The sequence below is a fragment of the Trichomycterus rosablanca genome, chromosome 4, assembly GCF_030014385.1.
Source record: "Trichomycterus rosablanca isolate fTriRos1 chromosome 4, fTriRos1.hap1, whole genome shotgun sequence".
Lineage (NCBI taxonomy): Eukaryota > Metazoa > Chordata > Actinopteri > Siluriformes > Trichomycteridae > Trichomycterus > Trichomycterus rosablanca.
The window spans coordinates 51,655,157-51,670,680 of record NC_085991.1 but is presented as its reverse complement, the minus strand read 5'-3'; the positions used below and the strand labels follow the sequence as shown (position 1 = coordinate 51,670,680).

General features: G+C 37.6%; 1 protein-coding gene and 1 long non-coding RNA gene across 6 annotated transcripts; one reads left to right on the top strand and one right to left on the bottom strand.

The window, feature by feature from the left end:
• The first annotated feature begins 1,421 nt into the window (after positions 1-1,421).
• Positions 1,422-14,948, top strand: LOC134312490 (tripartite motif-containing protein 16-like). Of its 5 annotated transcripts, none has more exons than XM_062994480.1 (7): positions 1,422-2,030; positions 4,815-4,910; positions 5,203-5,436; positions 5,899-6,058; positions 7,012-7,071; positions 13,381-13,440; positions 14,255-14,948. In XM_062994480.1, the coding sequence occupies exons 1-7, from the start codon at positions 1,428-1,430 to the stop codon at positions 14,788-14,790; spliced, it is 1,749 nt and encodes a 582-aa protein (XP_062850550.1). In that variant the 5' UTR covers positions 1,422-1,427; the 3' UTR covers positions 14,791-14,948. The 5 variants fall into 5 exon arrangements, with proteins under 5 accessions (XP_062850550.1, XP_062850551.1, XP_062850548.1 ...); XM_062994478.1 differs by lacking the exon at positions 13,381-13,440 and adding an exon at positions 8,131-8,267 and having other exon boundaries at positions 1,455-2,030; positions 14,392-14,948; XM_062994481.1 differs by lacking the exon at positions 7,012-7,071.
• On the bottom strand, positions 8,995-11,210 carry LOC134312501 (uncharacterized). The gene is made up of 3 exons (XR_010011560.1): positions 11,186-11,210; positions 9,174-9,295; positions 8,995-9,069 (listed from the first exon to the last, which is right to left on the bottom strand). It is a non-coding gene; the product is annotated as an uncharacterized LOC134312501 (long non-coding RNA).
• Positions 14,949-15,524: the final 576 nt, after the last annotated feature.

The following is a 15,524-nucleotide window of genomic DNA, read 5'->3' as shown; positions in this document are numbered from 1 at the left end:
TAGCAATGAGCACAGAACTTTGCATCCTAATAAACTGTGTGAGCAATTATGCACAACATGCCGTAAAGTGTAGGTCTGAATTAACTATGAGGGATCTTTTAAAAGTTTCAGTACTTTTATATTTTGGTTGGAAGAGGTGAGGGTGGGAGGAGCAGTAAATCGGTTGTGTCTAAGAGACTGAGAGAGAGTTTGTAGTCCGGACTGATTTCGTTCTTTTAGGACGCCCAAAGAAGCTTTAAGGGGAAAAAGATTTTCATGTGATGATGATGTGAAAGCAGCTCCGCATCCGTGGCTACAAGCTTAACCAGAAACATTTTTGGCTGACGGCATTAAAAATGCAAATGGAAAAATGTATCAGAAGGCAACGAAGTAGAAAAGTGATGTAGTTTGTTTCTGAAATTCCTAATAAATAGAGTTAAAAGAAGTGCAGAAACGTTGAAAAACCCTTGTATATACACTTCCTACAACAGTTGAGTTGTTATGACATGCTTCCATGCATACGTCTCCCATGCATCTTGTTTAAAAAGCGTTTTTTTATAGCATAGTTTTTACTGTTTCTGTTTTCAGTTGGTTTATTTAACCCTTTGTTATGGTTGTGTGTTTGATTAGAGGTAAGCATACACTGTGTTCAACACCTTAGTCATATCTAATCAGCATTGGTCCTGTGGTAGTCCTTGTTCTTTGATGGACAGGGTAGTTGGCCGCTATACATTTATTAAAGTGGTATTATAGTATGGTTTTTGTAACTGATTAAAAAATCTGCCTCTGATTACATGCAGTTTGAGTTTTAATTTCATTTTTCTCTTCATAAATGCAAATTAACATTTTAAGATTAAATTGGGAAAACAAAAATACACTGGAACTTTGTCTTACTGCTTAAGTCAGTTTTTTAACTTAGCATTCATACAAAACATTCTAATACAAAAGACATTCACTACATCAATCTCATCTAATCCAGCCTTCTGATTAACTAAACCATGTTCCCATATTTTTTGAAACTATTAATAGTACAAAATATGATTGTTTAAAAAACGTATCTGGCACTTTGCTGCGTTGCAAAATTATTCTCTGTTTTTTAAGAGATCAACACAACAAAGCAGTAGCTGTTGGTCGACTACAGAAAAATTCCACCATAAGACTAGAAATAATAATCTTTTTCTGTCTTTCTCTTTCCTCCTACGTGTCGTCTCCTACCTTTTATTTTAGCAGAAAAGAAAGTGAAACAGATCAGATCCTGTTTACTCTGAGTGCAGATCTGTTTCGTGTCTGTATAGTTTATTGTTAAAATTGAATGCAGGTAAGTTTAGATCAGTTATGTTTGTTACGTATGTAGTTAAACATGTTAATTTTTCAAAACATTTTATTAAACATAACACTTACAATCTAAACCAGGAAGTTTGAGCTGCTTTAAAAGACTTGCTTGTTTAATGGTGTTTTTGTTTACATGCAGTGAAATGGCAGAGGCCATTATTTCAATAGCTCAGGATGAGTTCAGCTGTCCAGTATGTCTGGAACTGCCAAAGGATCCAGTGACTGTTCTTTGTGGACACAATTTCTGTATGGTGTGTATTAATGACAGCTGGGATCAGGAGGATGATAAGGAAACATACAGCTGTCCAAAGTGTAGACAAACCTTCACACCAAGACCTGTCATAAGTAAAAACACAGTTCTGGCTGACATTGTGGAGAAACTGATGAAGACAAAAATCCAAGTTACTCCTGCTGGACCGGAAGATGTGGAATGTGATTCCTGCACTGGAAAAAAGTACAAAGCTGTAAAATCCTGCCTGGTGTGTTTGGTATCTTTCTGTGAAACTCACCTCCAGCCTCACTATGAATCTCCTGCTTATAAGAAACACAAGCTGGTTAAAGCCTCCAGACGACTCCAGGAGCAGATCTGCTCTCAGCATGATAAACTGCTGGAGGTTTACTGTCGTACTGATCAGCAGTGTATCTGCATGTTGTGCACCATGGATGATCATAAAGGACATGATACAATATCAGCTGCAGCAGAAAGAACTGAGAAACAGGTAAGATATTATACAGCTATCTTTAACAAGCAGAACATCCTAACTAACCGCCTACATATACAACCCCTGGCAAAAATTATGGAATCACCACTCTTGGAGGATGTTCTTTCAATTGTTTAATTTTGTAGAAAAAAATAAATCACAGACATGCCACAAAACTATCATTTCTCAAAATGTCAACCTTTTGACATTTAAGAAACAATAAAAAAGAAACAAATATAATAGTTGTGGTCAGTCACAATTGCTTTTTTTTAAATCAAGTAGAGGAAAAAAATATGGAATCACTCAAATCTGAGGAAAAAATTATGGAATCATTAGAAAACACTGCACCATTATTACTTTGTTGCACCACCTCTGGCTTTTATAATGGTTTAAACTCTCTGAGGCATGGAGTTAACTAATGACAAACAGTATTCTTTATCAATCTGCCTCCAACTGTCTCTTATTGCTGTTGCCAGATCAGCTTTGCAGGTTGGAGCCTTGTCATTGACCATTTTCTTCCATTTCCACCAGAGATTTTCAAATGGATTGAGATCCGGACTATTTGCAGGCCATGCCATTGACATTATATGTTTTCTTGAATGAAAGTTTTCACGTCCTTTGCCCTATGGCAAGATGCATTATCATCTTGAAAAATGAAGTCATCATCACCAAACATCCTTTCAACTGAATAAGAAAAGCGTCCAAAATTTCAATGTGGACTTTGGCATTTATTGAAGACCATCTCCCCTGTGCCTTTACCCGACATGCAGGCCCATATCATCAACAACTGTGGAAATTAACATGTTTTCTTTAGGCAGTTATCTTCATAAATTTCACTGGACAGACACCAAACAAAAGTTCCAGCATCATCACCTTGCCCAATGCAGATTCGCGATTCATCACTGAAGATCACTTTTATCCAGTCACCCACAGTCCACGGTTGCTTTTCTTTAGCCTACTTTAACCTTGTTCTTTTCTTTTTAGGTGTTAATGATGGCTTTTGTTTGGCTTTTCTGTATGTAAATCCCATTTCTTTTAGGTGATTTCTTACAGTTCAGTCACAGACATTGACTCCACTTTCCGGCCACTTGTTTCTCATTTGCTTTGTTGTGCATTTTCTGTTTTCAAGACATATTGCTTTAAGTTTTCTATCTTGATGCTTTGATGTTTTCCTTGGTCTACCAGTATGCTTCCCTTTTACAACCTTCCCATTTTGTTTGTACTTGGTCCAGATTTTAAACACAGCTTACTGGGAACAACCAACATCTTTTGCGACATTCCACAATGATTTATCTTCTTGAAGGAGTTTTATAATCTTCTCATTTGTTTCAACTGACATATCTTGTGTTGGAACCATGATTCATGACAATCTGCTTTGTGCAACAGCTCTCCGAGGTGTAAGCACTCTTTTTAAACTGAAGAATAATTAGCAAATCTAATCTGCTGCAGATGTTTTGTTTTTAAACTGCAAATTACAGAGTGATTCCATAATTTTTTCCTCAGATTTGAGTGATTCCATATTTTTTTCCTCTACTTGATCTAAAAAAAAGCAATTGTGACTGACCACAACTATTATATTTGTTTCTTTTTTATTGTTTCTTAAATGTCAAAAGGTTGACATTTTGAGAAATGATAGTTTTGTGGCATGTCTGTGATTTATTTTTTTTCTACAAAATTAAACAATTGAAAGAACATCCTCCAAGAGTGGTGATTCCATAATTTTTGCCAGGGGTTGTATACAGTAACTATCATTCACTGATGGCTCTCGTCACCCTGCCAAATCCTCTCATTTGTAGCCATAGAAAGCCTAAAATTCATTTACACATTTAAACATCTCAGCCTCAACCAAACTTCTACTCTCCTGGATTGAACATCATGCATCCAACTTCCTACTCCGTTCTCATGCACTTTTCACACTTATTGAACCTTATACATCCAACCCTCAACATTGTGCATCCAACCCCATGGATTCACTCATGTATCCAACCTTATACATCAAGTACCTTCATACAAGCAACATCATACATACCCTCATGCAACAACCATTTACCCTCATCCATGCATCCTCCTCTGGGAGCTCTGGTTTTCTCCCACAGTCCAAAGGCATTCAAAGACATGAATGAATGACATGAATGTATGATACTTTGAAGCACTGCTTTAGGTCAACATCCTGTTGTAGAATGAAATAGGCTCCAAACCAACAGCAGGGACCGCCACCTCTTTTTCTATCCTGGTTAGTGCCACTTTGCTTTGTTAATTAAAGGAAGTAGGACACAAACTTGCAAGAAATATTTGATTTCTTGGCAGATTGTTGCATGGAAATTCCAACAACTCCTAAACAACAACTGACACTTTTCTTACTTTTCAGTCCCCTAAGACTATGACCAAAATTACAGGCCCCAATGTAGGAATTTACATTACATTTAGCAGATGCTTTCATCCAAAACAACTTACATAACTGTGACAGTATACAGTCTAATCAATCAGTGTTTAAGGGCTCAACAGTGGCAACCTGGCAGTGGTGGGGCTTGAACCGGTGAATAAATATTCTATTCTATGTAAGGCCTCCAAAAACATTGGTGTGGAAATGTTTGTGTCTCAGGTTTCCTGCAAATGTGAAACAATGTCTCCATGGTTTTCCTTTCAATCGAGTTCATTTTCATTATTTTCATTTTAAGGTACATTTTTACCTTACTGTATTTTTGTTCTCCCTAGTGGCAGATTAGCATTTACACTAGCATTGTTGTTGCGTGTTGGGTGCCAATAATAAAAGTGAATTTTGTGAATTGTGGTTTTACACAGAAGCAGCTTGTGGACATACAAAGAAAATGCCTGCAGAAAATCCAGAACAAAGAGAAGGAACTTCACAAATTAAGAATTGTTCTAAAATCTTACAAGGTAAGTTTGGAAAACAAACATTTTTTATCCTGGTCATGATGGGTCTGATTCATTGAGGGAAAGGCAGGAAACACTCACCCATGTGAACTGTTAAAAAACATTAGCCTTTTTCTTTTAATGTGATGGTACATTTTAATGCACTCTTGCAAGTCACAGATCTGATAAAACACTTTATTGCAACAAACAGTGAAATATATAATAGTGGAATAATTTGAGTAGTACTTTAAGGTATTGTGTCATGCAGCAAGAAAAAATGGTTTTAAAATGTCTCATTGAGAAACATCTCTAACAGTGTTTTGCACAGAAAGCAGTGGAGAACATTGAGAGGATCTGTACTGAACTAATCAACTCAATTAAGAGAAGATGCTCTGAGGTGAAAGAACTGATAAGAGATCAGGAGAAAGCTGCATGGAGTCAAGCTGAAGATGTGATGGAACAACTGGAGCAGGAGATTGTAGACCTGAAGAAGAAAGATGCTGAACTGGAGGAGCTTTTACACACAGAGGATCCCATCCATTTTCTCCAGGTAACAGCGAGGAAATGTGGGTGATGTTAATAGATTATTGCTTACAGGGATTGCACCAAATATATTATAATAAATATTTACTTATTTCTAATGTAATATCTGCAACATTCGAAGTCAGAAGAGGAATAATATACAGCTGTAAGATTTGTGGAATAATTAGCACATTTTTGCAAATGCTTTTATCCAAAGCAAAATTGAAGCAATTAAGGGTTAATTGAGGTCTTGCTCAAGGGCCCAGCAATGGAAACCTGGTAGTGGTGGGGTTGGAATCAGCAACTTCTAATTACTACTCCAGTACCTTAACTGCTAAGCTGTTACTGGGGGGGTCGTGCTGGTGAAACAGCTTGACCAGCGGAGTCAGCTACAGAACACCAGGCCATTAGTTCTTTCCTTTGGTTTTTTTCTCTCCCTGTAACTTATATACTTTTATTTATCTATGTTAATGAATTTGTCTCGATGTAGGGTTTTCAATCTCTCTCAGCTCCTGCTGGATCTGAAGAATCACCCACCATCAAAATCAGTCCTTTCCTCTCATTTGATGATGTTACAAAGTCTGTATCTCAGCTGAGAGAGAAAGTAGAAGAATTCTGGAAAGACGAGATTAGGAAGATACCAAGTAAAGGTGAGTTAAAGCCCTCAATGTTATATATTAAAAAATTCACCAATATTAATCTTTTAAATGTTTGTGTTTAAAGCATTTAGCAGATGCTCTTATCTAGAACACATACAGAATATTTCCCAACCCTAGTATGCATACACACTGGTAATCACTTTATTTTAATCAACCAGTTTCAATGTGTAACATGGGGCACAAGACATTGTACATAGCATCTTGAACAGGGTACCAATCTGTCATAGGGCTTCAGCCATCCCTCCCTCAGACACAGCCATTGATATCTGTGTAGGCCCCCAGCCAGCTGATAGCACTGCTAAGACCTGAACCCGGACTGATGTACCTGAGCACCTTACAACAGTATAAAACACAAATGTGCTGCAGGAGAAATAATTGTTTAATTTATGTTTAAATAAGGAGACATTGGTAAAGAGACAGGAGCACTTAGTAAAGAGACAGGTCCTTAGTCATTTCAAGACAACAGAGATTTAGCTGTACATGTTATTTTCATAAATTTTTTGTGTTTTACTAATGCTGAGTCATGGTCAGAGTCCTAGTGGGTCCTGGGTTTTCCTCAGAATCACTGGGCATAATGCAGTAATGCAACACAGACAGAATGCCAATCCATGGGGCCTAAGAGACATAGCCAATCATATCTGTATGCAGACACCCAACCAGCCAATTTGATCCCTGAATACCAGCAATAGTGGGCTTGTGTAATTTACAGCCACACCACCAGCTGTATATATAACAACACTATTTATTGGTTCATTTTCATTAACTGCATTATTCTGGCTAGGGTCACTAGTAGTAAAGACCAAACCAAAGTCACCAGGATGTATTTTCCCGTGTGGCACCTACTTTACCAGTTATACTCCTTTGCCACCCACAGCAATTTATGATGTTATTAATTCTTTGCTTTACTGTAAATAGAAATAACTGTACACAAACTCTTTCTCTAGTGAAGAAAGTCCAGATTATTCGACCTCCTGAACCTCAAATCAGAGAAGATTTTCTACTATGTAAGTTTCTCACAGACACAGAAACATTTGTGCTTTCCTGATTACCTGTGCTAATACATTGTATTCTGCTGATTTATCAGACTAAATTATTTCAGCTTATATAACAAGTCTTTGGTAATAAATCCCTATTTTTTTTAAAGAAAAAGAGACAATTATTGTTAAATAAAATGCTTATAAAAATGACAACTAAAAAAGCAAATATGCAAAAAACTTTTAATAAATTATGAAGGCAAATACATTGTCAGCACTTTACTTAATAACAAAAGTTAATATAAAAATTTTTGTTGTTAAAGTATTGGAGTGTGTGCATTTGTTTTAAACACAAAATCTGCTGAGCAAAAGTATCCATAGAGCAACCTAATTCCTTATTTGTAATGTTACTTAACTATAGCTTCTGACTTCTTTGTTTCCATATAAATAGGAACAGTTTGAATATGTAGTAGCTCTGTAAAGGGAGATAAATAAAAGATATACTCTTGAATGTGTGTCATCTCACAAAAGAAATTCAAATATATGTTGTGGTCCTGGGTTTGATTCCCAGGTGGAGCGGTCTGGGTCTTCTGTGTGTGGAGTTTCCCCGTGTCTGTGTGGGTTTCCTCCGGGATCTCCGATTTTCTCCCACAGTCCAAAGACGTGCAAGTAAGGTGAATTGGAGATACAAAATTGTCCCTGACTGTGTTTGACATTAACCTTGAACTGATTAATTTTGTGTAACTAGTAGCTAAGTATGAATCATGTACAATGACATGAAATTCTGGCTTTAGAAAGTCATTTTGTTTTACAAGAATTGTTTAATTAAAGATAATGCGTATGCATTACTGTAGGAGATCTTTTTTTAAAAAGCAAGGGTGAAGGCACACCGGTCGACTACTTTACAAAGTATAGACTATGACTCAGCAATGTACTGACTTCATTGCTTTTCTTAAATAGCCCCTCAAATCAGGTCTCAGAATCTCCACACACACACACACACACACACACACACACACACACACACACACACACACACACCTTAAACTTCCATGTTAATTGTTTTATATTGTGTTTTCTCTCCTTCAGATTTCTGTCGGTTCACACTGGATCCAAACACAGCACATAAACACCTCCGCCTGTCTAAGGAGAACAAAGTGGTGACCTGCAGTGGAACAGTTCAGTGCTATCCTGATCATTCAGATAGATTTGACTGGTTTGACCAAGTTCTGTGTAGAGAGAGTGTGAGTGGACGCTGTTACTGGGAGGTTGAGTGGAGTGGGATCCATGGGGCTTCTATAGCAGTGTCATATAAAAGCATCATCAGGAAAGGATGTGGTACTGAGTGTTTGTTTGGATATAATGATCAGTCCTGGAGTTTGTTCTGTTCTCCAACCAGATTTTCATTCCTGCACAATAACAAAGGGACTGAAATATCCATAATGCCGAGTTCCTCTAGAATAGGAGTGTATGTGGATTACAAAGCAGGAACTCTGTCCTTCTACAGCATCTCCACTAAAGCTCCAATGAAGCTCCTCCACAGAGTTAAGACCATGTTCACTCAGCCCCTATATCCGGGGTTTTCTCTTTGGCCGGGAACAAAAGTAAAACAAATGAAATGTAAAATGTAGATTAGAGTAAAAGTTGCGTTAAACTGTTTGGGTGATTTTAGAATCTCATGTAAGGTAGTGATACATTTAGAAAGAATTATTTGGAACATTTGTTCTGGTGTTTTACCACCACACATAGACTAGCAATAAAAACACATTTCGCACTCTTTTTGATTTCTTCTGTTATATTTGTCAACCTTAATGGCATCAAAATAAGACAGACAACCTGAGTAAACAATCATACAATACCAACCACATTTGTGTAAAAAGTGAATCCTCACTTAATTGAATAAATGAAATTACAGTTTCATCACCTAAAAAGAAAATAAAAGTGTAAATACTGTATTGTAAAAATTTTAATTTATCCGTGAATGGCAGCATGTGATGAAGTCAGACAGCCTGCCTCATCCCCACGACTCTAAAGGGACGATGAATATGCATTATGAGTAATTGTAAAACCTAGGTTATGTATGTACAGTATGTATGTATGTATGTATGTATGTGCACAGTTAAGCTACTTACCTTTTGTTGTTTGCAATATAGCTTCTTAGGAGAAGAAGCTGGCGCCTTCCAGGGCTTTCCATATACTGGCCGAGAGTGCCCATGGCCACAGAGTAGAAAGGGGGAGGGTAGCAGCCAGGGATCTGTAAAGTAGAAACAATGAGAGGTTAAGTATGGGATATCCATGTCAAAATATATCTACTGGTAGAAGGGATGTTGTTATATTGTGAGTTGTATGTGTATTGTGTTTGTTTTTTTAATAACGATGTATCTATGTAACCCCACCAGCCTCAGAATGGTACAGTCCAGCTAATTAGGGGCGGGGCTTAGTGGTTAAACGGAGGGAAAGTGGGACATTTGGAAAAATGGTGGATAAATGCATGTTGTGTGAGAGTGGCCTGGGGGCTACTACACTAAACCTGACTGGTAGTCAGGTAACCTTAAAGGGGATTGCTAAAATAGGGCTAAACTAGCTGTTATAGTCCCAAAGTGCATTTAATGATTTTAATTCGTTTATTTTCCTTTCTGCAGTTTTTCTTTTCTTTTTTTTCGTGTATGTTGTGTGCTAATAAAACATCCCGTTGGGGCATAAAATCCATTATTGGAGTCCAACCTGATTTTTTCAAGGTGAACCCTATTCTCTACACAACCACGCTACACACAGAGGAAACAGCTTTCATGCCTCAGCATTCCCAAACAGCAAAAGGATTTTCCAACAAAACAGCTCCGCTTCAGCTTGTCTAGTTTGGTTGCTCTGGTACAGTCATTACACATACACACGAAGAAGAACAACCACAATGAATAAAAGCAACAGGTTAAATAGGGAAGGTAATTAGAATCGCCAGGTGTACCTACTGATTAACCTTCACATTCATCCCCTAATCTCCTCTCTCCAGTTGTAGCCCTCAGCAAAACCCCACTTATTCTGCCCATTTAAATGTATTCACCATTTTTAGGTAGGTACATCCACTAGGTACACTTTGAAGGTATGCAATTACTTACTGTACACTACCTGTTGATCATTTTTGGCTTTCACTACACTGTCAGTAAAAATGGCGACGTATAACCACACCAGTGAGCAGATATTAACTTGAAGAACAGGAATTTACAATAAGATGCTCTGAATATATATGAACGATAAGTTCTAATTCATGTTTTAGATAAGTGCACAAATCAGACAAACACTGTGATATTGTTGGTATAGGTGACTGGTAGTAGTAAGTTATCTCACCAGACTTGATGGATTGATTAATTAATACTTATCTGCGCTTACTTAATCTCTTTTTTTTCCTTTTTCCACAAAACATGGTTCATTAAAAGTTGGAACAGAGGCAGCCTTCAGCTTTTCTGTTAATGAGACTTTTTAATGGGAACTGAGGACACCAATCATTAGTAAGAGAAAGGCAGAGAGAAAAAGTGGATATTTTACATCAGTAAATGAAAAAAATCAAATGAAATAAAGTCTTAAAATATTTGTTCCTCAGTAATAATTTGTTGTACAAGCTGTAGCCTAGTGGTTAAGGCACAGGACTAATAATCCAAAGGTTGCTGGTTCAAGCCCCACCACTGCTAGGTGGCTGCTGTTGGGCCCTTGAGCAAGGCCCTTAAGCCTCAGTTGCTCAGACTGTAACTGTAATCTAAGTCGCTTTGGATAAAGGCGTATGCTGTAAATGTACTTTATTTTTTAGAGAGAGCAATGAAAGGGAGAAATGATGTTTTCTTACATTATTATTCTTTCTAAACAAAAACCTGACTTCATTAAAGTTTATAACATTAATAAAAGTACTTTTTAGATTCACTAATTAACTGTAGAAGGCAAAAATCACGAAATCATTTAGTGTTCATAGCATAGTGATGATACATTCAGCTCATAAATCATGACATACTGCTCTCCCCTACATTAAAGTTAATAAGCTGCCTTTATAAGTAAAAGGTATCGGTATCAGTATTGGTGATACTGGCCCTGTATTCACTTGGTATCGGATTGATAGCCAATCTTTGCAGTATCGCACACCACTAGGGAGTTCCCTTACCTTAGCTTGACACACACTCTCTCTCTCTCTCTCTCTGTGTGTGTGTGTGTGTGTACCGGAGTGCATGCTGGGAGTGAGTGGGTGGAGTGTGAAGTGAGTGTGTGTGTGAGCTGTGGCTTCTGTTCCGCGTTTGTGCAGCTTTTCTATCTTATGTTTCTATCTTTGTAAGTGACACTTTTCTTTGTTATATACTTTTCTTTACATGTAGCTAGGTTAGTTTGGTTAGTTAGGTTGGTGGAGGACGTTGTGCAGTTAAAATTGTCTGTTTTATCAGCTTCAAGAATGAAAAGTGTGATTGTTATTTTTATGGAGAAATGTTAAGAAAGCGACTGAGCTGAGTGTTAATGCTGTCATCATTGGTGACTAGGGATGTAACGATACACTCTACCCACGATACTGGGTTCACGATACGATTTCTCCCCCATTTTTTTAAACTAAATGAAATTGAAGACAAATTATGATGTTTTCTTTTATTACTTCTATTTAAAATAAAATACTGTATTTGTGCTTATATTTAATTCATCTAAATAATGAATGTCCTTTTATTTATTAGATAGGTGCAAACTATGCAAAATAAATGCTACACATTCCCCTTATTCTGTAATAAAATATATAGCGCCAGCGCCCTCTGCTGTTTAAAGTGAATATCGATTCATCTTAAATGATTAACCGATTCAAATCGCAGCAAATGCATCCAGATATCACTTGTCTTCTGTGCACTTATCTTCTGTAAATAAATCCTTCTCTCTTAATTCTCTTGGCATCTCACACTTCTCTTGTCAGTGACAAGTTGAAACTTTTTTTCCTAAGTGGAATCTTAATCATGGGGGCGAGGGGTTGGACTCGCCTACCAATCAGATGGGTATATTAATGGGTCAGGTTCAAGGGGGATGGTCAACAACAAATTGCCACAGTAACTTCACCCAGTCAGGCAGCCACAGTGGCACCAAAACAAACAGTCAATAAATTACCATGGAGAAGGGTTACTCCTTAAGTGGTACAGTCCTAAAGTAGCCTGTAAGCATTTGCATTTTAATAATAATATTTTACCTGAGCAGAACTACACTAAAACAATGTTTTTATGTTTTCACACTGTACAGTTCATTAGTTACATTTAGGTACACATACTGTTGTCAGTAAATGACCCATTTTTGCATATTATTTGTGTGGTAAATTCTGAATAATCTGTATAGACACAGCTGCTGGAGATCCAGAGAAAATTCCAGGAGAAAATCCAGAACAGAGAGAAGGAACTTAATGAGCTGATAAAAGCTGTGGAGTCTCACAAAGTAAGTCTGATAAACAAAAAGCTCTCAGGATCTCTCAGGTGCTTTTGTTCTAATGAAGATGGAACTGAAAGAAGTAAGTAACGTTATTTCACAGTCACCCAATTTTGACCTTTAAAACCACAATAGGGCTCCATAACTTTGCTCAGTAAAAAAGAAAATACGAGCAGCTGTACTGTGTACTGTGTTGGGCAACCACTGGAGAACTGACCTTGTTCCACACAATAAATATTTTGTATGTGAACTGTTACAAGTATAAAAATACAGTGGATAAATGACTATTTTAGAGACGATACACAGAGAGAAACGACATATTAGAGATCATAAAGTTATGTGGAAAAACATCACTCTGTTCTTTGTGTCTGTCGTCCATCATTTCTTCATCATCTTGTTGTTTCTCTGTGAACATTATTTATCTGGATGTAGAGTTTCCAGTCTCTCTCGCCTCCTGCTGGATCTGCAGAATCACCCGCCATCACAATCAGTCCTTTCCTCTCATTTGATGATGTTACAGAGTCTGTATCTCAGCTGAGAGAGAAAGTGGAAGAACTCTGGGAAGAGCAGTTTGAGAAGATACCAGATGAATGTGAGATAAAGTCCTCAATGTTTTATTGTCTCCAAAATGCTTGGTACTCAAATATCAAACAAAACATACTAATCCAACAACATGAACTTTTTACATCTAACACTTAACTATGCATTTATTAACACTGCATAGTTACATTTATTAACACTGCATAGTTACATAACTTCTCACAAACTGTAACCAGAATTAAAAATTGAACCAATGTTCCCAATATGACGCTGTGTAGCACCAACTCTACCAGCTGCACCTCCATGATGCCCACAACACTTTCTGATGCTATTTATTTACTGTGATTAGTGATTGTTCTGTAACTCTTTCTACAGTGAAGAAAGTCCAGATCATTCCACCTCCTAAACCTCAGACCAGAGAAGATTTTCTACAATGTAAGTGTCTCACAAACACACAAACATAAACAGTGCTGTGAAAAAGTATTTACACCCCTCCCCTCTTACCTCTAATTTTTTGTCACTCATATTCATCACAGGTTTCAGATCATAAAACTATTTCTAATATTAGGCAAAGACAAGTAAACACAACATGTTTTATGATGATTTTATTTATAGAAGATAAAATGATGTTCAATCCTACCTGGTCCTGTGTGAAAAATAATATTTGTAGTAATGTGAAGCAGCCAATGTAGCCAAAGTAAAATTCTGCACACACACATAGTAACATACACATAGAAACACACACACTTATGGTTTGTTTGTTTGTTTATTAGGATTTTAACGTCATGTTTTACACTTTGGTTACATTCATGACAGGAACAGTAGTCACTCATTACACAAGATTCATCAGTTCACAATTTTATATCAAACACAGTCATGGACAATTTAGTGTCTCCAATTCACCTCACTTGCACGTCTTTGTACTGTGGGAGGAAACCGGAGCACCCGGAGTAAACCCACACGGACATGGGGAGAACATGCAAACTCCACACAGAAAGGGTGTGTCCCCACCTTGGGATCAAACCCAGGACCTTCTTGCTGTGAGGCGACAGTGCTACCCACTTGGCCACCGTGCTGCCCTAGATCGCAAAAAAACAACACTCGGAAATGGAATGGAAATGCACACATAACACACACACTTTCGTATAGTTACACACACATACAGCAACATACACACCTGCAAATATACACACAGACACACACACACTCTTCTATGTTAATTGTTTTATTTGATGTGTTTTCTCTCCAGATTTCTGTCCGTTTACGTTGGATCCAAACACAGTAAATGACTGCCTCTGTCTGTCTGAAGAGAACAAAGTGGCGACCCGGAGTGAAACAGAACTGTGGCATCCTGATCATCCAGATAGATTTGATTATTGCTTCCAGGTTCTGTGTAGAGAGAGTGTGAGTGGACGCTGTTACTGGGAGGTTGAGTGGAGTGGGGATGATGGGGTTGAGATAGCAGTGGCATATAAAAGCATCAGCAGGAAGGGATTCGGTAATGGGTGTGTGATTGGTTGGAATGATCAGTCCTGGACTTTGTTCTGTTCTCCATCCAGATTTTCATTCCTGCACAATAACGAAGAGACTGAAATTCCCATAATGCCGAGTTCCTCTAGAATAGGAGTGTATGTGGATTACAGAGCAGGAACTCTGTCCTACTACAGCGTCTCTGATACAATGAAGCTCCTCCACAGAGTTCAGACCACATTCACTCAGCCCCTCTACCCGGGGTTTTGGGTTGGTTTAGGATCAAAAGTGAAACTGTCAGATTTAACAAATTAAATGTAGAATTTAATGTGAAGCAGTGATACATTTATGAATCACTTGCTCGGCTTGCTCAACAGGGATTTTTGTATCTATTGGTCCTGGATTTTGTAAAGTTGCTTTGAGACAATGTCTATTGTAAAAAGCGCTATATAAATAAAGTTGACTTGACTTGACTTGATGAAGACTTACTTTTGAACACTTTTGAAGACTTACATTTTTTTTTATTTATTAAGCACTATTTAAACCATTTCTCTCTACCTGGTTTTGCCACAAACTCCAGTTGGCATATATTCCCTGCACCGTCACCTGCAATTCAACATCTCCATCAGACAGGGGAGCCAAATCCAAAGCCTCTTGTCTAAATTAAAAGAAACCCGTTACTGTTCAAAATAATACTTTTTTCCAGGTCACGTGATGTAACCGCTTAAAATTTGGGACAAATGTGGAATATGCTGTTCCCCAAGACCAAACAACCCCACAAAGCTTTGCACAAAATCTAGGATTTTCTGCCTTGCCCTAGGTAAGATTTCTCTTTTACCTAAAACTTTACCACCTGACTTGGACTCTGTACCTTGTTCCAACCCCCTTTGCACATCTGCCTCATTTCTTCCCTTTATCATGATATTATCAATGTAGTGTGATGACTGCACCCCTGGAGGTACTACAACCTCCAAATTCTCCGCCACCAGCCAATGACACATTGTAGGCGACAGAATGTATTGCCTTTTTGGCATGTAAAAGCAAATTAA

What these genes read in the sequence shown, in the direction of transcription:
- LOC134312490 (XM_062994480.1), top strand. Translation starts at nt 1,428, where the DNA reads ATGGTGTTTTTGTTTACATGCAGTGAAATGGCAGAGGCCATTATTTCA. An exon ending in TAGGAAGATACCAAGTAAAG is followed by an intron (nt 6,059 to 7,011) that starts GTGAGTTAAAGC and finishes CTCTTTCTCTAG; the next exon opens with TGAAGAAAGTCCAGATTATT. An exon ending in CAGAGAAGATTTTCTACTAT is followed by an intron (nt 7,072 to 13,380) that starts GTAAGTTTCTCA and finishes CTCTTTCTACAG; the next exon opens with TGAAGAAAGTCCAGATCATT.